Source organism: Periophthalmus magnuspinnatus, chromosome 10 (assembly GCF_009829125.3).
Source record: "Periophthalmus magnuspinnatus isolate fPerMag1 chromosome 10, fPerMag1.2.pri, whole genome shotgun sequence".
NCBI lineage: Eukaryota > Metazoa > Chordata > Actinopteri > Gobiiformes > Gobiidae > Periophthalmus > Periophthalmus magnuspinnatus.
Window position 1 is genome coordinate 36369737 of NC_047135.1, and position 27645 is coordinate 36397381.

Below are 27645 nucleotides of genomic sequence, written 5' to 3' on the forward strand. Positions count from 1 at the left end.
GACACGTGGTTTAATGAGCTCATCACATCAAGAGAAAAGAGTCAGACCCACAGAGTCAGACCCACAGAGTCAAACCCACAGAGTCAGACCCACAGAGTCAGACCCACAGAGTCAGACCCACAGAGTCAAACCCACAGAGTCAGACCCACAGAGTCAAACCCACAGAGTCAGACCATTTGGTCTGAAACAGGTCAGAAAACTTATGATCCAGATTTTACCTTGCTCCTGGATCATGAGGTTCCACAGCTTCACCTGGATAAAATCATCAGGGTCATGTTTATTTACTGATCAGTGTGGATTCACAGATCATAGTGTGGATTTACTGATCAGTGTGGATTTACTGATTCCTGTGACGTTGCTTTAAGTCACTACAAAACTACACAACAGTTCAGCTGCTTCAGACACATGAATAACCACAAACAAATGAACATTTTTTTAAACTTTATTGTGAAAAATCAAAGAGACTGCTAAGATCAATATATATATTGATACAATGTAAATGGCCAGTAGTTCTGTTCAGCTGAAAGTGTCTTGAATCGGTTTAAAGTCTGTATATAGTTCAGCCCGTGTGAAAATAATGGTCGATTTAAACCATTACATAAATGTTTCCCCCTATATCATCGTGTGATCATGTCAGGCGTATAAAAAGTGAAATAAGAAAACTCAAAATACAAAACTTTGGTCTGAATCCCTTCGTTTCTCATTTTCATTTAGGCCACTGTGGGCAGAAACACTCAGCCACTTTAAACAAAAGTCTACAAAAGGGGTTAAACCTACGTCTCTAATAAACTCAGTTAGTCCAGTACGTGCTTTATCTGGTTTCCGGTCGCAGTGTTTTCGTACATCCCTTCACATCTTACACAATAACAACAGAACAAACACACTGACCTTAAATACAGAGTTAACAAAAACAAATTAAAAAACAGCGAGACGATAAGAGCATTTATTTTAATGTCGATAAAGGATTTCCTTCATCCAGAGCCAAAAACAAATATGCTCCTGTTTTTTCTCCACCCCAGTGTTTAAGCCCCACCCCTGAAAACCTACATTCTAGTCCTGTAGCCTGTTAGCCTGTTAGCCTGTAAATATGTGGTACGTCAGTATGAGGTGTAGTAAGAGCGGAGCCGAGGCCGGTCGTCCTGGGACCGAGGACCTAAGGGCGATTTAGTTTAGATTCATGGGCCTTTAACGTCCCCACAGCATCCTTCACTGCATGGTAGATGATGTTCTTCACCTAAAAACACGAGGACAGACAGTTCATAACACACTTTAAGTTCATGGTAGAGATGCACCGATCGATACTCAAACATTCACTGGATCAGATATCGGCTCCAGATATCGGTTCAGTCGATATCCTGTTTGGACATGACTGATGTAATGAGACATTTACAGGTCGGACCAGAAAGTCTCAGAATGTTTGAACTTTTATTTACACAAAGTTGTTCTGTCGTTACTGAGAGAGAAATGGCAGCTCCATAAACATCTGGATCAGTTTTATTTAGTTTAAAGGAAATAAATGCTGTTTTCAGTCTCTGCTCAGGTATTAGCTGATAGTTCATAGACTGTTTATATAAATGGACACGGCTCACAGCTAGAAGTCACGTTCCAAATAGTGATCAGAGCACATCGACTCAGGCTCCAGTTCAGTTCCTGTGTATAAACTGTGTCCTCTCTCTGTCTCTGCTGCTTCAGACTCATTCTGGTCTTAAATGTTCGTATTAACCCTCTACATGATCCTGGGGTTTTTATTTCACTATTGTGTCTGTAAATCCAGATCTGAACATTAATAACAGACAAATCAGGTCCTTCTTTCCCCGAGGTCGCTCCTGTTAGCGTTAGCAACAGGTTTGATTGACAGCGTTGCTAAGGGCCCGCTCCCTGTTAAACCAGCCTCTACACCTGCTCGAGCCTCGATGAGCTTCATTTGGAGCTGAAGCTGTGGTGACGTCAGACTCAGTCATTTCTTTATACTGTCTACGATTGGGTATCAGGAGCTATAGTATCGAAATCGGTGCATCTGTAGTTGGTGAATTTCAAATAAACTAAATGTTTGTGGTCATTTGAGGCGACACTGACCTGGAGTTTGTCTTCGTGGTTCGTGTGGGTGGTGGACAGGTGTCTGAACTCCTGTGTGAGTCTGAAACAGTGTCTCACATGTTCAGGAGACACAAAGTCCTCCGCCACTTTAATACAGCTGTACAAATTATGGACCTGTGTTGGACAAAGAGACAGAGTTTAAATAAATACTGTTGAAATGTGACGACTGGGCCTGTCACAATAATCACTGCATCGACTCAGGGTTCAGGTTTATTTTTTGTCTAAATGATCAGATTTAAGCTGTAGAAGTTTGAATAAATGACGTCTGACTCATTACAGACTCAAACTAACGACTAAAGTGTTTCATTCTGCTGATTTTGAACAATATTGTAGATTTAGAATAGTGTTTGTGGTTTAAACCTGCTCTTGGGTTTTTGTGTCAGTGGCATAAATGAGTCAGTGTTATCGTTTATCGTCTGTACTCCAGCGATATATCAAAGGTCAGAGTGTGTTCTGGTGACAGGCCTAGCGATGGCGTGAGTGTGTAGTCATGTGACCTGGTGAGGGGCCCCTGCTGGGATGAACACGGCGTCTCCTAAGAACTGTACAATGGCCCATCCCTGGACTCCATATTCTTCGTAGAGCCTGCGGCGCAGCACCTGGTCCAGGTACCAGCTCTGGTCGTGGATGGGGTCGTGGTCGGGGGGGTTCTCTTGACCCTGCTCGTCGCCCACCTGAGGGACACAGGTCAGTCTGTGTTAAGCATTTGAGAAAAAAATAACACTAATGATGGGACGTCCGGCTCTTTTATGGGATCTGAATCTTTTGTTTCAAAGTCTGGCTCCTTTAGTATTTATACGATCGAGACAGAGCCTTTTCTGTGGCAGCGCCCAGACTATGGAACAGCGCCCTCTGCCTGTCAGATCCTCTCAGTCTTTAACAGTTTAAGAGACTTAAACACTCCTCTTCTCCCTGGTATTTAACACAGGACATACAGGGGTTTTATTGTTCAGTTCCTGTGAATCGTGTTGTGTTTGTTTTGTGTTGACTTTTATATGATGCACTTTGGTTCAGCTCAAGTTGTTTTAAATTTGATACAGAAATAAACTTGAAGCTAATGTGACTCATTTTAACTCCAAACTCATCACAGATAAAACTCACAAAAGGCTCAGACGTGTTTAAACTGGTTCAGACTGAGAGTGGAGAGAGTTTACCCTTTGGAATTATGAATATTCTAAATAAAACATTGCACTACATTAATAATAATCTTTAAAAATTGAACTGTTATAATGATGTCAAATATGTTTTTTCTGCACAAATCTCTCACTGGCGTCACCTGTTCTGCTTCTGTTTTGATTCTTGAGCTGATTCAACGTAAATCAGGATAAAAATGCATAAAAACTAGAAAGAAAAAGGTTCAGTTCTTAAAAAAAAATAAAAAAATTAGCTCCAGTTCCAAACACTCAAATTAAGGAAAGGACTAAACAAGACTTATTTTCACAACAGAAGATTCCCTCATCCAAGCACGAAACATTTATTTTGTGTTGAGCGCCACCTTTTGGAGACACACAACAACCACACCAACAAACAGTGATGTGTATTTCAGTTGTTAAAGGAATCAGACTCTTTACAAAAATGTACAGGTTTGTTTTGGGGGTTTTTTCAGATTCTCGGACGTGATGATGTCGTTCTCCCAGATGGACAAGACACGTTTTTCCCTTTTGATCAAAATGTACTTTGTTATGAAAAATACAAAAAGTAAATTCTGATCATTTCTATTGGTGACTCGACCCAGGACCTCACTGTGTTACAACAGAAATCTGCATTTGAACAGTCCTCATTTTACCTCATCTGTGTTAAATATGATTGGCTTATTGATGGATTTAAGATGACGTCACAACATTCGGCCAATCACATTTAACTCTGACGGAGCAGGTAACATTTATTATAGTTAAATTGTAGGTTTTCATTGAATGGGTCTAGTCACTAAATAATCAGATTCTGCAGTTGTGCGTTTACCTTTCAGATATTTTTGAGTACAATATAATCAAAAGGACAAACTGCCTCTTCCCCCGTACGACATCATCACATAATAAAATCTGAAATCCACCAACAGAATGTCGAGATGTCGTCTGAAACCTGCCAATACTTCAAACTCATTAAACTCCACAAAAACAAAAATAAAAGTGGGTCAGCTGAGAGTCTGACCTTGCGGAGCAGCTCTCTGATCTTCTCTGCGTCCTTGGCGGCATAAATGTGCCACAGAGCGCCGGGTTTGTCCTTCCCCTCGTACACTCTCCTCTTCGTCATCTCGTCCACATCACCCTCTTCGATGGTGGCGATGACCTCTGCAAGAAGAGGCATGAGCCAGACGCACAAATACAGGACCCCTAAGTGTTATTTTAAAGGAAAAACAAGGATCCACAAACACCGTCTGGTTCTGAACATTATGGTGTAAATATGACCTCACTGATCAGAAAAAACATGTGAACTGAAATGGATTTTTTGTCTTTTTAGAATATTTAGTTCTGAACTGGAGTCTCAAGACCAGTGTAGAGTTTACGCTGTTATTTTAAGTCCGTGCTTTAGTCACACTCTTGTTACAAAACACAAGCTGCTGATTCCACACATTTAAATCATCTTAAAAAAAAACTTTAAACTGTGTCTTTGAGAGGGACCAGTTCAGAACGGCTTTGGCCATAAAGAGCTACAAATCACACACACACTACACAATCACATAGGACAACATCCACATCATGATCTTTAAGCCACAGAAGCTACACCTGAGCAGAGCCTCGTCTGTAACAGAGCTGACACTGAGGCCTCAAGACGACTGTGCTGTTTGGATTTAAACAGCTTCAGTCTGTGCAGATCAGTGAGAAAACGTTCACCTGCTGCGTTTACATCACATAAAGTCACGTAGAGTCACTGTAACGTCATCACTGAGAGAAGCCCCTAAGAGGCTGTTTAGAGATGCCCTTCATTCAAACTGTTCTCCCACAAAAACAAGAACCAGAGCACAGTTCACCCAGCGTTTGACCCAGCGTTTGACCCACTACAGGTCCATTCAGCCCAATAGTTCATGTTTGTGCATGAAAATCCAGACTGATCTGGAAAAGCCCAGGTTTAAGAGAAGGATCTAAAAAGAGTGTAGTGAATATTCTGATTAATGAAAGTTTTGGCAGTAACATAAAGACGTCATGCTGACAGACTCCGCTGGGTCCTAGTGCCCTGGCCCCGATGAGGAGCCTGACATAAGAATGGGGAGGAGGCGTGGAGAGGGAGTTAGTCGAGAAGAAGGGCATGCTACTGAAGTGATACAAGGATTAAAAGTAAAACAGACCTTGGCGTCCAGACAAATCAGCCTCTGTGAATGAGAAATTTTGCCACATTGTAAAAGTCTTTCGACCCACTGCAGGGTCTAAGGCCAATGACGATTGGAATAGAGCAACAATAACACAAGACGCAGATCTAGGCTACGAGAATCTGGTCTAATGTTAACTCTTAAATGACAGTATTATATTTATATGCTGTATTCATGGCACTTTAGAGCTACACAAACATGAGTTTTTAAATAAAAAACTAACCTTGCTCTGACTCCTTGTCTCCTTGAGGGATGCCCACATACACCATCACATTAACGGCATCGGACACGTCCAGATGGAGGTTAGTGGTGCCCACTTTCCTGTCCTCTGTAGCCGTCAAGCCTAAAAAAACAGAACAGGAGTAAATCAGAACACAGTAAAGAGCCGTCTATGTTTCAGGAGGTCAGGACTCACCATAGGCGTTGTACATTTTGGGCCCGAGGTCAGGGCGGACGAAGAAGTTGGGCAGACGGGCCGCCAGGTTCAGACGCCCGTCTCTCTTTGTGTATTCAGGTAAAGGCAGGTTATCCATCAGGTCATCGAATCTAACACAAACAAACATTACACCAGTGTCCACTGCAGAGTTTGTGTTCATTCTGTGTGATTCTCACCGCGTTGGCATCATGTCTCTGAAGTCCTCTCCTGGAGGCCAGTCCTTTAACTTCAGCACCATTGGATTGCCCTCATTGTCCTGCAGACGCTCTGTGGTCACAAAACAAAATGTAACTATTCACAAAAACATCAGGACGACCAGGAGAAAGTCTGTCTCCAATGGGTTTTTATTTATTTTTACCACTTTCTACATTTTATACACGCACAGAAGACACGTATTCCAAGATATATGGAATTATCTAGTAGGAAAAGTTACTAACTTTACTAAATATATATGTATTTTTTAACAAATGGCGGCGACTTTGAGGATTTGAATATTTGTTTGGTTTTTTTACTACATAATTCCATGTATCTTGCTTTTCCAGGTCTGATCCATAGTAAATTGTGTATATACAATGTATAAAATAGTAAAAATAAATAAAACAGAACGAGAGGATGTGTCCAGACTTTCTCTTGGTCATAGACAGACTGTGGCGGTCAGCCATGTGCACTCACTGCTCAGGACTTGGAAGCCGTCCCAGAAGTCGCGAACCTTCACGTCTGAGATTATCGCACAGTTTCTACAGTTGACCAGGTCGACATCCTGGTCTCCAAACTCCTCACTGAAGGCCTCCGGTCTCCACAGCTCCGATTTCAGACGTTTGTGTATTCCAGATACCAACACAGGCTGGACAGAGGGGCGCGGTCAGCACAAGGTCAGCACAACAAACCAAAGTGGTAGAAATAAAACTAGAATTGGACTGCACTTACTTGACCCTGTTTCCAGCATTCTCTGAAGATCTTCCAGTTGTTGCTGTTCCCAGGGTCTTGTAAGCACAGCAGGCGGCCGTCACAAAGCCAGGTGTGTGAGGTGTGAGGCTCCAGAACACTCAGTCCGATCACTCCGTCCTTACGTCCTCCTAAAATACTCATCTCTCCCCCGTCGGCACCGCCACCGCGCCGCCCTTCGGCCTTCTTCGTCTCTACGACTGAGGCAATAATGTGGTCCAGGAAGTTTGGCAAGCTACTCTTCATTTTTTCACTCTGGAATATAAAACAAATGTCTCCAAACGCACACATCATTTACATATATTTAGTCTTAATGAAATGGCACTGACCCCTGCTGAGGTAAAGACGGAGGGGAAGGGCACTCCACTGTCCCCCGGCCCCTGCTGCAGTTTCCCGGGGCCAGAGTTGAGCAGGTCCCTCAGACTGGAGCCCTCAGGTTTGGCCTGTGACGCACTGGAGCCGAGCAGCAGACTGTTGAACAGCTTTGGGCTAGACGCAGAAGGCTTTGACAGAGCGCTGAGCGAGTCCAGACCAAAAGGAGGACGGCTTTCCCGAGACATCATGGAGCGCAGGGAACCAGAATCTGTCATTTAAACAAAGTCACGTGACCTTCCTCTTTACACAGACATAACATCTCAAGTGTTTGGACTAACCCTTGGAGTCATCCTTGGACTTTTGTGCTGCCAGGTCTGCTAGCCAGTGCAGAGCGGAGCTGCTGCCCTCTGCTGGGCGGGGGTCTTTAGAGGAGGCCTGGGTGTGTACAGGAGGTGTGGAGGTGCTGATGGTGCTGATGGTGGAGTTAGTGCTGCTCACAGTCTCTGCAGAGGAGCTCTCTGAGGAGCCTGGCTCTGCCTCTGGTTTAGAGGCTGATACTTCCACTTCTGCTTTTGGAGCAGCGGCTCCAGTGCTGCCGCTGTGTACTGCAGACTGCACAAAACCACAGAGCCTCAGTAATGTTGCACAAAAATACAAACAAGCAAAAGCTTAATACCTGTGAAATGCCGTTGGGGGCGCCGGGGCGCACTATAGACTTTGTGTGTCGACTGGTACAAGGACAGTTGGCCTTAATACCCCACTTGCCTCTCGCAGAATGAACCATATCCCCGATGTTGTACAGAGCTAAGAGGAGGGAGGCCATGAGCGGAGCTGTTTAAACTGTGGATTTACAAACCTTAGAGTGTGTTACCTGCGCCGGGAATGATCTGTGTGGGCATGAGGTTCTGCGGCTCATGAGGCTGGCCTTTGGCACATTTTAACCAAGAAAATACCTCGTCTTCTAGACTTTCTTCTATATCTGTTCATCAAAAACTCAGATTAGCAGCAGATTTTAAATAAATATGCATTATCCAGGTTTGGACACAGACCTTCTTGAGGCTTGCTTTTGCGTAGTCGGTAACAGTCCAGACAGACGCCAAAGCCGCACTTTCGACAAACCCAGTGGATGTTGAACAAAGTTGTCTCACAAACGTCACACATCTCTCTGACTCCTCTCACGGCTCGTTTCCAGGCCACTTTTTCTGAGGATAAGAAATTAAACAAGTTAAAAGATTTAAACAGTCACTGATAGAGATCCTGAGTCAAACACTCACGATGAGGTTCCACCATCATCACCGCCTCCTTCTCAGACATGACTAACTGACAAAACTGGTCTCCAACATTGGCCAAAATGTACTTGGATGTGTCCAGGTCCAGACCCTCCTGGACGGCCGGGCTGGGCAGCCACAGGCCCATAGCCATAGCGTCACTCTGCTGAGGGCTGAGGAAACCCTCCACTCTGAGAATACCTTTACGAGTGAATGCCAGTCTGCAAAAACAAGACAATCATTGGATCATTTTTACAACTTTTCAATCCTTATTTATAATGGTTTAAGCACTGAGTGAAACTTTTACCGTCTAAAATGAAAAAAGCGACAGGCCACATTGGGGTCGTCCTCCTCGTCGCTGTCCTCGTCTCCACTGCGATATTTCCTGTATCTTTCCAGACGACATTCGCGGCATTTGTGCAGATGAGGAGCCACGTTGATACAGGACCCATCCTGAAGGAAGGACTCTCCCGACTGTTTAAGACGACGCACTTTGCTCTGGTCTTTGAGCACGGACTGGCCCACTGCCAAAGCAAACACGTTTAAGAATGTGAGTTCATAATCCACACTGGTATAAATGACACACAGACAAACCTTTGATGGACTTGTTGCGTGGGCGGCTTTTCGCTGCCGCTTTGCTCTTCTGCTGCACGCCGTCGGCCTCCTGCAGCTTCTCCGGCCCCTGGCCCTTCTCTGGACCCTCCTCGTTCTCACTCAGGTCAGACAGGTCGCTGTTGTCGCTGGACTCGGAGTCTCGTTTGGACGACTGGCCTCTTTCCTCAAACTTCTGCGGCTGGTCAAAAGACACGGGCTCCTCCGTCATGGTGCTGGGGCCGGAGCCGTCGGGCTCCGGGTCGGTTGAAGAGGACGACGGGAGGGGCGTGTCCTGCGGCGGCTCCTTAGAGACACTGCTCTCGCTGTGAGGTCTCTGAGACGGGGCGGGGGCTGAAGTGGACGGCGTGCTGGGTGAACTCGCGGGAAATTGGGATGTGACGATGGCTTTAGGGGGTCCAGTCATAGTGAAGAGGTTCGGTTTGCCGTCTGAAGAAGTCTGAGTGTTAGTACCAGAAAGATCAGCAAACGCCGTGTGGGAGGATGAGGTCAGAAAAGGGTTTGTGGACTCATTTGTGCCCTGTAGAAAAAGGTTCTGGTGGTTCTCTGTAGCATTAGTCTGTGGCACAGCGCCACCTACAGATCCATTATTGGCATTTCTCTTAGAAGGGGCTTGAGCTGCAGAAGGAGCAGCGTTCTTGCCCAGGGCAGGAGCAGTGGGGAAGGCGACAGCAGTGTTGAGCACCCAGTTCCCTGCTGAATGGGTCTCAGGCACTTTAGTTTGCTCTTGCTTCTTCAGTCCATCGTTCCCTGGTTTGAACAGGGTCAGCGGGTCCTTGTTAAGGCTCTCAGAGACTGCTGTGAAGTAGTTGGTGTCCTTAGGTGGACCTGACATCAGACTGGAGGCCGAGCCGGAGTTCATACACTGCATAAACAGATTCTGATCCGGTTGAGTCCCATTTTTTGTAGATCCAAACCCAAAACCAAAGGAAGCAGCTCCATTCAGCTGAGAATTACTGTCTCCAAACACACCTGACGACTGTTGTGGAACTCGAAAACCCAGAGCCTTTGAATTCTACGTAAACAGAAAAAAAAGATGATTGATTTCTTACATTTGTCACAGTGAAATATCAATCCCCAAAATCATGTGACAGACACAAGTTTAGATTATTTTAAATGTGAGAATAACGCTCATCTTTTCTCTCCTTGTGTAAATTGTAAAAGAACCTTTGTTCATTCAAAGTTAATTAGTGATTTAACAAACTTTGTGAAAAGCAGAGACAGGCCTTTAAAACAGAGAGGAGGCTTTGGGACTCCAGAGTCACAAAGGAAATAAACAGTGAAACATTACAGGATTCAAACTATCACCAACTCCTCAGGAGCATTAAACACAATCGGCTCAAAATCACAAACACTGCAGTTTTTGAAGCACCGTAAACTCCACAAACAAAGTCCTGTCTTATTCTGCGTAAAAGCTGCCGACCCTTTAGTTTAGATCTGCACGGTCTGGACTGTCTCTTTTGTCTTTTGGTCAATTCTTCTGGACATGTTTAAGATGTAAACTTTGAACAAGATCCTCAAACATAAATCACAAACCTATAATAATGAGAGTCATAAAAATCACAATGAGATTTGAAAACAGGTTTGTTGTAATGTTCATCCATCGAGCTGGTCCAGTCCTACAGCACACGTCTGTGTACAACAGGAACCAGGCAGTGTTGGCTGGACCGACGAGGTTCTCACGTTCTCAGGACCCACATTAAAGACTGACTATTAACTTCTACATTCTGTGGACAGATCTGGATTTCTCAAAAACCTAAAATGGTTTTGTAACTTACAGAAAATGTGGTGAATAAAAGTCAAGGTTAGCCTTTGTTTTAACCTTGTTGGGTGCAAACAAACAAAGCTACAAAAATACACACATACAAAAACACACATGTGAAACAGGCTCTTACCTCAGTGGCTGTTGCCCAGGAGGCAGCTTTAGTGAAAGTGGCAGAAGCAGAGTGTGTGACGCTCGGGCTGCTGTCCTGTGTGCACCAGGAGATGGAGGCGGGCCCCGGGGACGCCACAGGAGCTGTTTTAGTGAACGCAGACTGAGCCCCCTCCTCTCGGTCCGGCTGTGCTGAGGCGGGCTTAGGAGGTGGACCTCCAGGGACCAGGCTCGGCATCTGCCCCAGAGAGGGAAACGAGGTGGTGGAGAAGAGGGAGGGAGCCGGTTTGAGGGGAGGGGGGATTGGAGTGGAGTCCGCTCCACCGTGTGATACGAGCAGACGTCCATTTTCTTTAATATGTCCTGGAAACGTGAGATGAGAGGACACTACTTTGGGTACATTTCCATCAATGGAGGCTCCATTTTTAGTAGTGCTGCTGACTCCAGAGTCCCACATACCCAGCCCCTCCTGGTGGACACTGCTCCGCCCCTCGGCTCCTTTAAAACGCTTCAGGTTCAAGTCGTCCTCGGTTTCTGAAGCGGTCCTCCGTCTGCGTCCAGAATCACCCTTCAATGTTTCACTGCATTTACGCCCATTTTTGGCGATCTAAAGACGAACAGACACATGAATACTGAGGAAACATCATTTCAGATTATTAATAAACTTACCTCGTCTCCCACCAACATCACATGTATAACACGGGGATCCACAGTCTGCGGTTCTTTTCCCTACAAAAACAACGACTTTGAGCAGATATAAACCTTTAACACAAGTACCTTTAACACAGGCGGCAGCACACACCTTGTCTAAAGTGATCTCCATAATGTGAGACACGGGGTCATGCTGTGAGACCATCCCCAGAGCCCAACACTCCTCAAACTCGGGCTGGTACACACGCACTCTGCGTCCTTGGATGGTGTACGACCCTGGGATATGAACAGAAAGTCATATAGGACTAACAAGACAAAAGTACCTCACACATTTAACAAGTGAATGTGTCAATGTAAAATCATAAACAAAACAAGAAGGCTCCATTAAAACAACACTCACCCTTCCTAAAGATCTCCTGAAGCTGAAAGTCAGTGCACCAGCTGGAAACGGCAGCATGGAGCGAAGGGTTCTCCAACAACAGAGGGTGTCTGAGATCCTTCTCCATCTGTGAGAACACAGAGTGAGTGAACAAACAACAGAGAGAGTGAACAAGAACACAGAGGGAGAACAAGAACACAGAGAGAATAAGAACATACAGAGAGAACACGAACACACAGAGAACACACAAATACACAGAGAACACGAACACACAGAGAGAACAAGAACATACCGAGAGAACAAGAACACACAGAGAGGACACGAACACAGAGAGAACACGAACACAGAGAACACGAACACACAGAACACGAACACACAGAGAGAACAAGAACATACAGAGAGAGTGTGAACAAGAACACAGAGAGAACAAGAACACAGAGAGAACAAGAACACAGAGAGAATAAGAACATACAGAGAGTGAGTGCGTGAACAAAAACGCACAGAGAGAACAAGAACATACAGAGTGTGTGAATAAAAGACATCACGTGAGTTTAGGAAGGTAACAGACGATCAACAGACAATTTCAACAGTATTTAACAAAACAAAATTACTTACATCAAACCTCTGAATGGAGTTTTTATCAGGGAGGAAGTCCAAACTGTTATGTGCAAAATACATGACAGGAACCAGTGACCCTAACCCCACTCTGTCCACCAGGGAGCGAAAAACCTGCACAAACCAAGATCACATTATCCCTTTGAGTCCATTGAAAACAACCCCAAAGTTTAGACATCAGACTCACGAGAGCCGGCCACACGGCGGCCGTGGACCCTGCGGCTCCGGTCCCGTTTCGATACGACGCCCAAACAACGGTGTCCTCCAGCAGCACAGCCTTCACCCCCTCTCCATAGACCTGCACCCATGACCAGCGCTGTGTGGCGTTCTCAAACTCCACAAACACCTGCACAAAAACACACACTCGAGTGATCAAAAATGTGCAAAGACGACATCACCAAAATGTACGACGGGAGAATACTATGAAAATGTGTTTAGTTACAAATACTGAACAGTCAGATTAAATGTGTTTTACACTGTTTGTTACATGGTACAATCAGAGTACTGTACTCCGAATACTTTTACACAGAGCTGCATTATATTATAGTGTAAAAAACCATGACATATAATTACAGACAGCTTTATTTTTCTTGTTCTGCATCATTTATGTCTAGTTAGAAATGGAAAATCAAAACTGTCTCACCACAAGAGCTGTGTTTTATTTATTCTCACTAAAACTGTGCAGCTCAAAGCCAAAATTACAGATGAAATAAATCATTTATATCACCAAAAGAGTAACTACCAGAATACAGCTTCTCAAAGTTAGTATTCATGGAGTGTATTTCTGGGGTGTATATGTGTCAGTGTGACACAGGATCACCACAGTGAAGGCCTTTGGTCCAACACTGTATTTCTCTGAGATAAAAGTCACAGTTTGTAGACTTTTGTACTAGAATAATCCAAAACTAAAGTAAATGACTCAGAGGTTGAGTTTGTTCTCATACAGTATCACTTTACACTGGTCAAACTGGAACAAGGACAAACTAAAGACCTGAGGCTCTGGAGTCTGGTCAGTGTTTGGAGTCTGGACTGGTCTTTTTAAACATAACACAGACGTTATTTCTCTTGTTTTCCTTTGTTGCTTTTGTGCTGTAAAGTTTATTTTAAACATTCATCCTGCTCTTTACTTAAAGCTGTTTTTTGTGCAGAGGGACCGGGCCTGACACTTGGAGCCTCAGTGGGACTCGGGCCGTTAGCCCCGTTAGCCGTTAGCTGTTAGCCGTTAGCCGCTGATGCTAATGTCGTTTTTCCAAACATCACTTCACAAAAACAAACCGGGGGCAGAGGCTCGGACTGAACGACACGAACGACTCCTGAAATGTGACCGTGGCTCGGTTTACGCGGGTTTATCCGCAGATTTTAACGAACAAAGCGCAGGCCACAGAAGCCCCAGGGTCGAGTTTAAGCCGAGCCTCAGGAGCAGCGCGTCAAAGCGCGTCCCGGGGCGGATAAAGGCGAGTCCCGGGGCTCCAGCTGCGCTCGGCCGGTCCGGGGCTGCTGTGTGCGGCCGGTGCGGTGTGTGGTCGGTGTATACTCGGTGTATACTCGGTGTATACTCGGTGTATACTCGGTGTGTACTCCCTGTGTACTCCCTGTGTACTCCCTGTGTGCAGGCTGTGCAGGCGGACCCGGGGTGGATGTAAACACTGACCGTGAGCCCTGCAGCGGGGGCTGTTGTCTCCTCTCCGCCGCTCGGAGCTCCCAGACCCATGACGCTGACCGCCCGGACCGTGCCCCGGAGCCAGTCCCGCTCCTGGGTCAGCGGCTTCGGCTCGGACCCGCCCGTGGACCGTCCGTCTCCCAGGTGCAGGAGCAGGCGCTTTCCGATGAGTTCCAGAGAGTCCCCCATGGCTCGCGTTAGCCGCTCACTGAGCCACCATGAGCCGCTCAACTTTAAACTGTAGAAACGAAGCGCACGAGCCGAGGTCCGTGTGCGCGTGCGGACACGGCGCACGTAACTGACGCGGCGGGGAGCGCGCGGCGGCCGCCACCGGAGAGAAAACTGCTGCTGTTATTGTCCTCGCTGCTAAACGACTACCCAGCTCCGTCCGCCATTGAGCCCTGCAACAATCAAACGCACTCCTCGTAGACAGCAGCACTGCAGAGACGAGGGAGTGCGAGGAAACAGCGCCCCCTGTCACTGTGAGAGAGGGGGAACTGCGCCCTCTGCCGGTCACTGTGAGAGGGGGAACTGCGCCCTCTGCCGGTCACTGTGAGAGGGGGAACTGCGCCCTCTGCCGGTCACTGGGAGGGAGGGAACTGCGCCCTCTAATGGTCACTATGAGTATGACGAAACAGCGCCCTCTGTCTGTCACTAAGAGCAAGAGGAACCAGTGTGCGCCCCCTTCTGGTCACTTAAAGTACTGCACTCAAATACAATTTTAACTTATCTGTAATTTACTTAAGTACATTTTACAGTGTGTACTTTTTACTTCTACTTCACTACATTTTTGAACTGCACTGAAAAGCAAAAGTATTTTCCATATGATTTGAGGGATTATTTTTATCATGTTCGTGGAAACATCCTGATTAAAGTTTTCGAGTTTAAGCTTCGACTTCAAGCAAAACAAAAATAAATACACAAAATTCATAAAAAAAAATTAAGAAATGGATGAATATTGTTCCTGTTGAACCAAAATATGTATATATATTATTTTATCAATATCACTTTAATATCACTGTTTAACACTTTATCAAAAACTGTGTGAAATACTTTTACTTTTTATTCGTACAGTACATTTTTAAACAGGCACTTACATACTTTTACTGGAGTAGATTTTTCCATGTGATTTTACTTTTAAGAATCTGATTTTTCTCAGTCTAATCGACTTTAATCAAATAGAATTAATAAAATTTTAAAAAGAAATAAGGTCAAGGTTTATGTTTACACACCGGTTCAGTGTGTGTCCGGGTCAGTGTGTGTCTGGGTCAGTGTGTGTCCGGTTCAGTGTGTGTCTGGGTCAGTGTGTGTCTGGGTCAGTGTGTGTGTTCGGTTCAGTGTGTGTCCAGTTCAGTGTGTGTGTCCGGTTCAGTGTGTGTCTGGGTCAGTGTGTGTCCGGGTCAGTGTGTGTGTCCAGTTCAGTGTGTGTGTCCGGTTCAGTGTGTGTCCGGTTCAGTGTGTGTCCGGGTCAGTGTGTGTGTCCAGTTCAGTGTGTGTGTCCAGGTCAGTGTGTGTCCGGGTCAGTGTGTGTCCGGGTCAGTGTGTGTCCAGTTCAGTGTGTGTCCGGTTCAGTGTGTGTGTCCGGTTCAGTGTGTGTGTCCGGTTCAGTGTGTGTCTAGGTCAGTGTGTGTCCGGTTCAGTGTGTGTGTCTGGGTCAGTGTGTGTCCGGGTCAGTGTGTGTCTGGTTCAGTGTGTGTCCGGGTCAGTGTGTGTCTGGTTCAGTGTGTGTCCGGGTCAGTGTGTGTCCAGTTCAGTGTGTGTGTCCAGGTCAGTGTGTGTCCGGTTCAGTGTGTGTGTCCAGGTCAGTGTGTGTCCGGGTCAGTGTGTGTCCGGGTCAGTGTGTGTCCGGTTCAGTGTGTGTCTGGTTCAGTGTGTGTCTGGGTCAGTGTGTGTCCGGGTCAGTGTGTGTCCGGGTCAGTGTGTGTCCGGTTCAGTGTGTGTCTGGTTCAGTGTGTGTTCGGGTCAGTGTGTGTCCGGTTCAGTGTGTGTCCGGGTCAGTGTGTGTCAGAGGGCTTGTTGTGTCCAGCAGGGGGCGCTCCTGCACCTCTCATGTGCTGTATATTATTTAAAACAAAGAGTTCATTTTTATAAAACAAACTTAAATCTTTATTGCGAGAAAAACAAGAAAGATTTACAATATGTACAAAACCATTTACCAAAACATCAGAAGAAACTCAAATTGTTTTTATAAAAGTGTTTGTTGTTAAGAGTAGGCCAGCTCCTTTGCGTTACCTTTACATTTCAAGTAAGCCTTTAAAGTTTAACGGTGGAACATTATATTAATAAATGCAGGGTTATTTTGAAGTGTGTGCATGTGCCAAGCATGTGGCCTGTAGGTCGTCCAGTATGTGACCGACGGCCCCAGTGCAGTATGTGCAAGGACTTTAGAGACCAGTGTGAATGTGCAGCATTACTCCAGACGAACAAAGAAATATTTGTATTTTAAAATGAAACGTGTCTTTTGAGACGTCCACAGAGGAGCAGCGTGGGACGGAGGTAAAACATGAGTTACTAAACACGGGGGGAGTGTGCTGGACGTCAGACTGTCCAGGGTCTGTGGGAGTCGCTCAGGTCGTTTTCCTCAAATCACTTTGGCTGGAGTTGAATTTTGAATGTCAAAATTGCATAAAACCCCTTTTGTTTGACTGACGGGGACATTGGACACACTCGGCGTGTCTCTACAGTCATGTCCCAGTGCTGGACAGTGGACACTGGCAGCAGCTCGTGGTGATTAAGGACGCTTTAGACAGCTGTGTGGGACGCACTCCGCCTGCTCCTCCAGCTCGGGGCAGGGGTCTCCGGCGTTGGCCGGGGGCAGCAGGATGTAGCGGGTGCGGTGGCGGACGCCCCCTTTGGAGCAGGGTCCCAAACACAGACCCCAGGACGACCACATGGACACTTCACAGTCCAGAGGAGTCGCTGAAGACGAGACTTTATTAAAATCAGGTCATTAGAGTGAAATAAACCAGGACGTCAGAACTTACCTGAGAAACGCTGAGGGATGATGGAATTTGGCAGAATGTGATTGGACATGACAGTCTGACGGTTGGGCAGCCTCCTCTGGCGTGTGAGCTTAATGCTGGCGATCGGAGGGAGGTCGTTCAGACGGGGGTAGTAGAACGAGTTGGCGGGGTGGTTTGGCATTTGTGACGTAATCTATGAGAAAACACAAGTTAAGTCAAAATGATGTTTGTGTTTAGGACAAAACCTTTTACCATAGATTATTATGTAAGAGAAAGCCTGGTCCTCAGAGTGCAGACAGGTAAGAATGTCCCCACATTGTGTCGGCCTAAATAAAGACGACATCGTGCATAGCGCCCCCTGGCTGTGAAATGACTGGGAGTGTTGTGTGAATACTTGAGTCTAAAGGATGAGTAAAATCCCGCTCGTGGACGTACTCTGGTGATGTTCTCGGGGGGGCTGGTGGGGAAGTTTGGAGAGGAGAACGTGAAGCCGCTGTCTGTCCCCGCGTCATATGGCTGGAGGTCAAAGGTCACCTCTTCTTTCCATTGGCTCCCATCGCAGAGGTTCAGGCTGTCCACACCAACGAACCAATCAGGACTGGGGATGACCTTCACCATCAGGGACAGCTGCGAAAGAAAGGGAAAGAATCTACTGAAGGACCGTGTGACTTTACCCTCTTATCTGTAATGTTTCCTCATCACAAACGCTCTGTTCCACCTTGTGATGTCATCGTGTGGTGATACAGGAAGTGCTCCACTGTGTTTTTAAACTCCACACACCTTCACTAGAATCATTTGGATCATTTCAGCTCCTGGAGTTGTGTCTTATCTCGACTGAACTAAAGATAAAAGGAGCTGTTAAACTACCACTTGATGACATCACAAGGTGGAACGCCACGTTTTGATCTTTGTAGATGTAACAGACTAATAATAAAGTGTGACTCAAACATGTGTGAATGAAACAAAACACAACTCCAGGTCTGTTTTTGAGGACGGGTCACAAAAAGAGTCACAAGAGTCCGTTTTGTGAAATGTCTGGCCTTTAAATACTGAAGCCCCACACTGCCCCCTGTGGCTGGAGCTATTTTTTTAAACTCTAAAACTATTCATTTTTGTGTAACCTCAGTGTAAACATCATGGCCACTGGCAGAGGTAGAATCTGACAAGTAAAGGTAAAATAATCTGAGGTCATTCATTTGAGATCTGCTCATAACCTTCATCACAAACCACAGGCGTTGAAACGGCCCGGCGCAGACGCTGGCTGACGCTCACGTCTACGCGCCCACACAGAAGCCGAGCGTGTCTGCTGTGTGATGTATGCTTCCTGAACGCCGCTGACCTCATACAGGAAATGGCCCGGGGGTCTGTGTACGCAGCGACGCAGGGACCCTCCAAACTGCACTGGAAAAAAACCACTGAGTCCTGATGTTTGAACGAGGAGCAGGAGCCGTCTGGACACGGAGGAGCTGGACCCGACTGTTGGAGCAAACTTCTGAAGTAGAGCACGAGGGGCTCAGGGGACCACAGGAAGTGCAGACTGGGCCCGTTTCAACTGGTGACGTCAAACACTAACCTCCTGCTCCCATCACGGCCCCGTCTCTTTAGACAAATCTTTTCCATCAGTTTTGCTGTTGTGAGCTGATGGTTTGTGACATAATAATAACAAAAATCCTCTTTGTGAATTGGTCTTATATAAGTCGCTTTAATGACACGAACGCGATGATACTTTGTCCAGGTGGAACAAGTGTCTTGCCCAAGGACAGAATGACTAACCTGGAAACAAACCACTGACTTTTAAGTTTGTGGATAAATTCTCTTTGATGCTTCATCTCTGGGACGCTCCAGGGTTTAGCAGAAACACGAAACACAAGACCGACTGAGACACGACTGAGACACGACTGAGACACGTCTGAGACACGTCTGAGACACGTCTGAGACACGTCTGAGACACGTCTGAGACACGACTGAGACACGTCTGAGACACGACTGAGACACGTCTGAGACACGACTGAGACACGACTGAGACACGACTGAGACACGTCTGAGACACGACTGAGGCACGACTGAGACACGTCTGAGACACGTCTGAGACACGACTGAGGCACGACTGAGACACGTCTGAGACACGTCTGAGACACGACTGAGGCACGACTGAGACACAACTGAGACACGTCTGAGACACGACTGAGACACGACTGAGACACGTCTGAGACACGACTGAGACACGACTGAGACACGACTGAGAAACGTCTGAGACACGACTGAGACACGACTGAGACACGTCTGAGACACGACTGAAACACGACTGAGACACGACTGAGACACGACTGAGACACGACTGAGACACGACTGAAACACGACTGAGACACGTCTGAGACACGTCTGAAACACGACTGAGACACGACTGAGACACGTCTGAAACACATCGGAAATACGTCCAAAACACCCACCCAAAACCCATGGAGCTCCGCCCCCTCCTCACACAGCCCCGCCCCCTCCTCACACAGCCCCGCCCCCCTCCTCACACAGCCCCGCCCCCTCCTCACACAGCCCCCCTCCTCACACAGCCCCGCCCCCTCCTCACACAGCCCCGCCCCTCTGTCACACAAACTGAAGTTTCCCAGAGAGCGGGCGGCTTTGAAGATGGAGATTTACCCCTGAAGTTTCGGACTTTCAATCGGATTTTTCTAAAATCAATACATTTTATGTGGAAAATCCCTCGAGCCAAAGCCACAGACGATATTTTTCAGTGACAGCTGCTCTTAAAAGCTACAGGAAAAACACATACCTGGCAACCCTGACCTTCTGACCTTCTGTTTCCCGTCCCTCTTTACGTCAATGTTGGGAAGTCCTTCCCACCGTCATTAAACTGTCCAATCACCAGTCCTGTCCGTCACCATAAGTCTTCCAGTGAAATAGATGCTTTCGAGGCACAACACGAGGACAACCTGATCTCCAGATGCTGTTTTCTTTAGAGCCAAAAATAATGAATACATAAGACCTGTCCAACTGCACCTCCATGAGAACTGTCCCTGTATTTGAGCTGGAGCTGAGGCCGAGCGCTCCGAGCGCTCCCACTATAGAGGACGGGATTACCACAGGGATTGGACGTATTTATTTTAGTGAAAATAAACCTGGCACTGGAACGTCACACACGCGCACAAGTACCAACAAATTAACCTGTCAGCGCGTTTTCAGGGCTAAGTCCGTCACGTTCTGCACAGGCCTGCCATTGTATTTTGAGCCTTTTCTGTGGATCTAAAAACAGAGTGTATAAATACACTGAGGGCATCACATACTTTAATGACAAGCACTTAAGCTCCTCGCCATGATCGCGATGCCCACAGCGCCCACGCTCTGCCCTCCAGTTCAAGTGTGGCTGTTCCAAATGTAGGTTACATCTGACCAAACACTAAATGTGTTTTATTTTCAGCACCAGGATTATTTATATCGTGACTCAATAGTAATCTCAGCTAATATTAATAAAACTAACTATACACTTGTGGTTTTTCAGTTTCGGTCTCGACCGCGGCCCGTGACCTTTGCTTCGCTCCTGAATCTGCCTCTGCAGGTTCTGATCTATTTGGTGTCTGTTTGTCCACATAAAGTGTGTGTTTTTGTGAGTCCAGGTGGAGATGAAATGATGGAACTTCTAAATCCATTTTGCATCTCACATTTTTAGTGGTTAAAAAAATGAAGGAGTGTTACATGGAAAGAATCTGTGTCCTGCACTCGCCCCACAGACGTCTGAGTGCGGCCCAGACCCACGTGATTACATCGAGTCTTTAAAGTACCTGCGGCGTATGGCTCCTGTTTACTCAAATACATCCTGACCAGTGCATTACCTCAGCTGTAACCTCTGGGCCGAGTCAGAGGCACAGAGCAGGGATGTGGGCCGCCGTGTGGGCCGCCGTGTGGGCCGCCGTGTGGGCCGCTGTTTGAGTGGGCCGTACACAGATGTGTTGATGTGTTTGTTCAGAGAGGAAGGAGACGCTGACAGATTCCATTCAAATCAGTAACTGTGTTTGTGTGCGGGCGAGCGCTCTGACACGTGTTTACTGTGTGGGAGTGTATGTGGGCGTGGGGGCGAGCGTGGAAGGATACGTGGAAGTGTCCGTGGAAGCGTACCAGCGGAGTCCGAGGGAGCACGAGCAGTTCTGTGGAGCTGTGGCCGATTCCGTTGGGGATGCCAGCCGTCCGGTACATGGCGCCCACGGCTCGTCTCTTTCTGGCTTCTTTGGCGCCCTTCATGATGTCCACGGTCACTCCGATTTCAGCAAAGTTCTGGACTCCTTCACTGGCCAGACGTCCCTCCTCCCACAGATGAAAATGGCGATTATGGCTGACCGCTAAAAGAACAAAGAAACAAAGAAACACAGAGAAGAACTGAAGCACGAGATGCTTGTGGAGGTCGTATCAGTGTCAGGGTCGGACCGCAGAGGGGCCGTGGTCAGGTCAGTGGTCAGGTCAGTGGTCAGGTCAGGGTGTAGGTCCATGTGGGGCGCTACATCCTGAAGACTTTCTCCTGCAGGTCTCTTTGTTCTTCCCACTCAAGTTACAGAGATTTTCATCGTTGATAAAACCACAGAGTAAATTAAACAGATTGTGATTTCACAGTGAGCTTCCACAAAGAGGTAAATGAGTAAACAATCGCACGCTTTGGTTTCTGTCGGAGCCAGAAAGTCCCTCTGCTGCACATTCCCACGTCATGATATTTAGTTCAGGTTATCAGTGAAATCTGCAAAGAATCAAGGCGCTGATCTGAGTCACACTGTTTGTTCTGCAGAGTTTAGACATGAGTGATGCAGGACACTGGTCTGTGGGTTTCAGGGCACGCAAAGGTTATCCAGAAACCTCCAGAAGCATCCAGATCCTGACGGTCTGTGGTAGTTCTGTTTCTCAGTCCCTGTAGCCTCAGTGTTAAACTCTCCTGACATTTCACACTCTCTGTTTTCACTTTTGCTCCTCACTGTGTTTTCGTTCTTACAACTTTCCCACAAGCGTCAAACCCGTAAAACTCAAGCAGACGTCACTGAGCCCTGGTTTGCCCTCTCCTCTTTTATCCTTGCCTCTTTTGCCCTCTCCTCTTTGACCCTCCCTCGTTTGGTCCGGCCCTCTCGCCCCTTTTACCGTCTCCTCTTTGACCCTCCCTCCTTTGGCGCTGTCCTCTGTTTACCCTGTCTTCTTTTACCCTCTCCTCTTTTCGTCCTCCCCCGTTTCGTCCTCCCTGTTGCCCCTTTGGCCCTCTCCTCTCTTACCCTCTCTCCTTTTCCCCTTTCCTCTTTTCGTCCTATCGTGTTTCATCGTCCCCTGTCTCCCCTTTGTCCCTGCTCCACACGTCCTCCCCCCTTTCGTCCTCCCTGTCTCCCCTCGGTCCTCGCTCCTGATGACCTCGTCCGCTCGAGGCCCTTTCTTCGCTCTAAATTAGACGTCGCTCTGACTCTGATGTCATGCAGGTCTGAAGCTTTTCCCTCCGTTCTTCCACCTGTTTACTATCATCCCAATAAGGCACATTTTCCTTTCCTTGCGACAAATCCCATTTCTGGTGTTTCTAGAGTCTGGCTCTCAAGGGCATTTGAGGCATTAGCGGCGCAGGAGGATCTCTGGAGCCTGTCTGAAATAACAAGTCAACCATGGTCCTTTGGCAGCGCTTTGGCCTGGAAAACTAGACTAATACAAACAAAAATACTTCGAAATACACTTCTAAACATCTGCCTCATTCTCCGCGGTTTTGGCCGTCGTCTTTTGGTTTTTGAGCTGAAGTGGTCTGACCCCACCACACCCAGACGCCCATCGCCCACTGAGCCGCAGCCCCCTCGGTGTCGTCCGCCGTACGCCAGCGCTGTGGTAAACCGACCAAACAGAAATCTCAAAGATATGAAGCCACATCTGTGAACGTTTAGAGCGACTTTTATTCTGCTCTGCTGCTTTACTCATCGTTCATTAAGTGTATTTGAAGTATTTGAAGTCTTTAGACGGGCCGTGATGTGGCCGAGGGGATGGGTCTTTGACTAATTCACATTTTTCAGAGCCGTTTCCAAAGCAGAAGTGTGTAATTAAAGTGTCTAAAGAAACGAGCTAAGAGTAGTTAACAGTCCTAGTTAATAACTCCAGATGGATTATGGTCGTGGTGGTCGGAGCAGCAGAGGCGGAGCTGGTGGAGCTGGACGTAGGAGCAGTGAAGTTTGGTTCTTTTTACTTGAGGAAAAATGTGGCTGTTTTGGCCACGGAGCGTTACCTCACACCTTAAGGTCAGTGCAGACGTGAGTAGTTCGGGCTGCGTATCGTCAGCTCTTACCTACGAGTTTGGACCACTGAGCGGGGGGGCGGAACAGGGGATATTGCTTGGGGAAGGCCTGCGGACTCCAGTGCCCCGTAAAGACCAGGATGTAGGACGCGGGACCCTTGGCTGTGCACTGGGTCCCGTTCGGAGATGGCAGAGGCCCAGCCAAACTGTGAGAGAGCTTCAGGAACACGAGGAGCAGCCTCCACAGCCGACCGCAGCTCAGGTGCCTGTACGGTGACATCATCTGAAAAACACGGGGGATAAAAAGTGTTTTCTAACCGATGGGCAAAGGCAGAGTCTGCTGCTGCCAGGCGCCTTTCCAAACACAAGTATGCACTGTATGAAATATAGCTCCTACTGTTGAACTTTATACAAATCCATGACATGTGCATCCATCACTCTCTCAGAGCTGTCTGTGCCCAGATGAGACAAAATGGAAAGAATATTGGGAAACCCAGACAAAACCCAAATAAGTCTGCAAAAGTGTGAAGGCTCCTCGTGGACAGATACAGAGTTACAATGAACCACTAACCCACTTTCAAATATACATGAGTAATGTTCTGACGCCGCACCAAACGTAAGTAAAGCCCTGGCCGTGGTTTTATGAACCTCAAAAACACATTTTTATCATTGTAAAATATAAATAACATTTGGAGTGTTGAAACTGTCTTTGGCACAAACCTTTTTTACCCATAATGCCTCTCCTGATGCTGTGTGCACTCATAAAATAAACTATAACTTTTCCTGACGGTCGGGGGAACACCGGGTTCGGCTCCTGACGTCGTTTATCACTTTGTGTATTGTAGTATTTTGTATTGTGTCAAAAGGAGGTGGTATTTTAGTAAAAGTCTCAAAGAAGCATCTTCATCTCAGCTCCAGCCTCTGAACTCTGTAACCTCAGTGTTTCATTTTTACATCTCGCCTGCAGCACATTCAGAGCTTCCATAGTAACATCTGAGGCTCTAAAATAAGACAATATGCAAGTTTCATCGAGCTGTCACTCTCCCGGTCTGACCTCACCGACTGACCACGCACACGATGACCACAACACCGCCTGCTGACTCAGAATCACACCCCATTAAGACACAGGCACGCGCAAATCCAAAATAGACTCCAATTTCCTTCACTTTTACTGGCGCTGTTCAGGCCTTGTAAAATGGACTTCATTTTTATGTCTCGGTGTAAAACGTTGCAGAGATTCTGGCGCAGGTTTGACCGCTCCGCCGGGCGTTTTCAAAGCCTTATCTGCTTCCGAAGTGGGTGGATTTAATTGAACCACCCAAAATGTAACTCCTTTTTTCCATGGGTGTGAACTAAGTGTAGTTTTGTGTGTGCGTCTCGTGTTTGAGTTGTGTCTTGGTCGTCCTGGTGAGTCTAATCTCTGTTTATGGTGTGTTCTCTGGGATTAAACAGCTGCCATTGTGCCATTGTGCCTTGAGTCCTGGAACAATATGACTCAGTGTAACAGTCCAGAGTTCTGTCTGGGCCGGTCCCAGCTCTGGACAAATGTGGTTTATGTCGAGCAGAGATCGGACGATAAAATAAACTAATAAACTCTGCTGATGTGTACAGATGAATGTGGGAACTTCACCCAAATGTAAATGACTACAAAACATAGACTTTTTATATAAATGGACATAGCTAACCTGCTAGCCGCCACGTTCTGAACAGGAAGTGATCATTCTGGTCTTAAATGTTCGTATTAACCCTCTACATGATCCTGGGGTTTTTATTTCACTATTGTGTCTGTTAATCAAAATATGAACATTAATAACAGACAAATCAGGTCCTTCTTTTACCCAAGGTCACTCCTGTTAGCGTTAGCAACAGGTTTGATTGACAGCGTTGCTAAGCGCTGCCTTCCTCTTAAACCGCTCCTGATTGGCTCTTTGGTTGCTATGACACTCGTGGTCTATACCTAAAAAGATGAACAGAGTTTGTATAAAGAAAACACGAATAAACACGTCCGCGTACACTCAGTCCGTGACCCTGGACCGCGGTGATCTTTAGCGGCGCGTAGGAGCTCACACGGGTCATTTAAAGGTGCATTGCGTAACATTTTCCTGCAGAGATTCTGTCACCTGCTTGTTTCCGTGAAGATTTTTTTTCCTTTGCTTTTAGAATAAGACATTAAACGACTAAACTTCTCTGCATAAGAACAAGCGAGCGACACAGCAGGGCAAGTTACGGGTCATATCTGTGGAAAGGCGAGCCCACCATAGACTGTATAAAGAAGAATTGATATAAAGTCTACGGAGCTCACTCAAGGAAAACGATGAATGCGAGATAAATGTAATGCAATACTGTGGAACATTGGAGGCAAATGAAAGTTCCTCAGTGCATCTTTATTTGTATTTACTTCTTTTTTCACACCCTCGTTTGTGCAGGATGTGTGCGTTCTGCTGTGAGGCTCAAAGCAGCTGCAGCTCCGAGCAGACGGTTAAATTTGGGCATCTGGGCGAAGGCGTTTACCCGACGCACATAACACTCATGTCTTGTAGCGCATTGTTCTCGGCGCGGTCTATTTCCAGGGGTCAGATTGGATTACCACGGCCGATTCCTCCGGCGCGGACACTCTCCTGACCGCATCCCTGTGTCGCTGCTGTTTTATCAATCCCCCGGCCCCATTAAAAGTCTTAATAACCACTGTGCGCGTGGGCTTTACAGACAGCCGTAAAAATACCTCGGTTACGAAGACGCACGGACTCGGCTGCGCGTCCCCGTGGACAGCTGGGACGGGACAGACGCACGAGCTCGACAGTTTTGCGCAGGTGAGGCCGGGGTCAACGCGGGGTCAACCTCTGGAGTTTTCACGTTAGTTTGTGATTTTAAATGTCGGCGCTTCGGTTTTTACGGGAGGGAAACGAGGTCAAAGTTGTCTCGAGCTCCTGCAAAGATGTGAAAAGTGATCATTTCAAAAGTAGGTTAACAGCTGTAGGTTTAAATGAGGATTATTATCCACATAACTCATGGTTTTATCTCCTGCATTTGAACTTGTACTTGAACTTGAACCAGTTTTCACCATTTCCCCATCGACACAATGAACTTTATCAGTCGACACGAGACCTGCTTCCAGCTCTTTAATAACAGAGTGAGGAAAGAGCTTTAAAAACCCAGGAGACCGCAAACATAACACCGGATAAGCAAAAATCAAACTCTGAGATGTGGAAAACGCTGCGCTGCCTTTTAGCTTTACAGAGCAATTAGCACAGACTCACGCCGGGATAATGGACGCCGGTTTTGACGCACGCGCAGGGACCCTGAACGCAGCACGACGCAGAATCAGTTTAACAAGCAGCTGCAGGACGTGCACCGGGATAAAGAACATGAGGGACTTTATTGTGCCATAGTCTGCACTTTTAAACTAAAGCCCTGCAACTGCACAGGGATTATTCTGCATTAGCTCTGAAGATGCATTTGAGTTTTGTTTAGTTTAGTTTAGTTTAGTTTAGTTAATAAATCCAACTGCACAAACCTGTGTCACTGTTGAGAAAGATTTAGATTTTTTGTAGTAGAAAACCAAGACATTTTCAGTTTCATTTTCACTGCATGAACATTTAAAACATCTGATCTCATTTAGGAGTTTGCAGGATAAAAAGGCTCATTTGCATTTACTCTTCATATATTTTATAAAGTTCCAGTCGAGGTGTATAGTCTAAATGTCTATAATCTAACTCACAGAAGTCTGATCAGATGAATTTAAATTGAGATTGAAGTCTTAAACGTGCAGAGTTTGAATGAAAGAGTGGTCCTTGGGTCTTACCTGTGTCTTGGTCCGGCTCACACTGACTCTGGGGTCGAGTTTTGAGTCTCTGCCACTTTGATCAGCTCCTCCGCCTCTCTCCTCTCTACTCTTTATCTGTCTTCCCAGGATTCTCTCCACCTCCTCGGGTTACCGGCCCACTCTCTCCTCCCCTCCACCCTCCTCTCCTCCACCCCTCTGTCCTTGTATGGAGTCCAGCCCTGGCTTCTTTCTCTCTCTCTGCTGACAAGGTAATCAGCGCCACTTTGGCTCGGGTCACGTTTGCCACTCATCATTTTGTGTTTGTGTAGCTTTTTGTGTAGCTTTTGTTTTAGTTAATAACGTGGGGCTGTTATTAGCAGTGAAACAGGAGGAGGCCGGGGAGGAGTGGGGAAACTTTGGGTTTATTGAAGTTTATGGCTGTTTTAGCCGCAGACAGAGGAAGAATTCAAAATGATACACAGAGAAATATTTGTGAAGTACTTCAGATGTTTTCAAT

General features: G+C 46.7%; 2 protein-coding genes across 3 annotated transcripts; both read right to left on the reverse strand.

Moving 5' to 3' along the window:
* Positions 1 to 426: 426 nt before the first annotated feature.
* On the reverse strand, positions 427 to 14581 carry kdm3b (lysine (K)-specific demethylase 3B). Of its 2 annotated transcripts, XM_033973508.2 has the most exons (25): positions 14147 to 14581; positions 12683 to 12841; positions 12496 to 12609; positions 11902 to 12007; positions 11653 to 11777; positions 11520 to 11579; positions 10873 to 11457; positions 8960 to 9992; positions 8673 to 8889; positions 8372 to 8586; positions 8147 to 8299; positions 7969 to 8076; positions 7774 to 7901; positions 7436 to 7709; positions 7112 to 7365; positions 6765 to 7037; positions 6510 to 6681; positions 6014 to 6104; positions 5817 to 5947; positions 5625 to 5744; positions 5381 to 5404; positions 4246 to 4385; positions 2595 to 2771; positions 2077 to 2211; positions 427 to 1234 (listed from the first exon to the last, which is right to left on the reverse strand). In XM_033973508.2, exons 1-25 carry the CDS (start codon positions 14342 to 14344, stop codon positions 1154 to 1156), a joined length of 5073 nt encoding a protein of 1690 aa, XP_033829399.1. In that variant the 5' UTR covers positions 14345 to 14581; the 3' UTR covers positions 427 to 1153. The 2 variants fall into 2 exon arrangements, with proteins under 2 accessions (XP_033829399.1, XP_033829400.1); XM_033973509.2 differs by lacking the exon at positions 5381 to 5404 and having other exon boundaries at positions 14147 to 14575.
* Positions 14582 to 16372: 1791 nt separating this feature from the next.
* On the reverse strand, positions 16373 to 27230 carry spon2a (spondin 2a, extracellular matrix protein). The gene is made up of 6 exons (XM_033973532.2): positions 27168 to 27230; positions 23417 to 23648; positions 21247 to 21467; positions 17554 to 17745; positions 17140 to 17311; positions 16373 to 17074 (listed from the first exon to the last, which is right to left on the reverse strand). Exons 2-6 carry the CDS (start codon positions 23646 to 23648, stop codon positions 16887 to 16889), a joined length of 1005 nt encoding a protein of 334 aa, XP_033829423.1. The 5' UTR covers positions 27168 to 27230; the 3' UTR covers positions 16373 to 16886.
* Between the last annotated feature and the right edge of the window lie 415 nt (positions 27231 to 27645).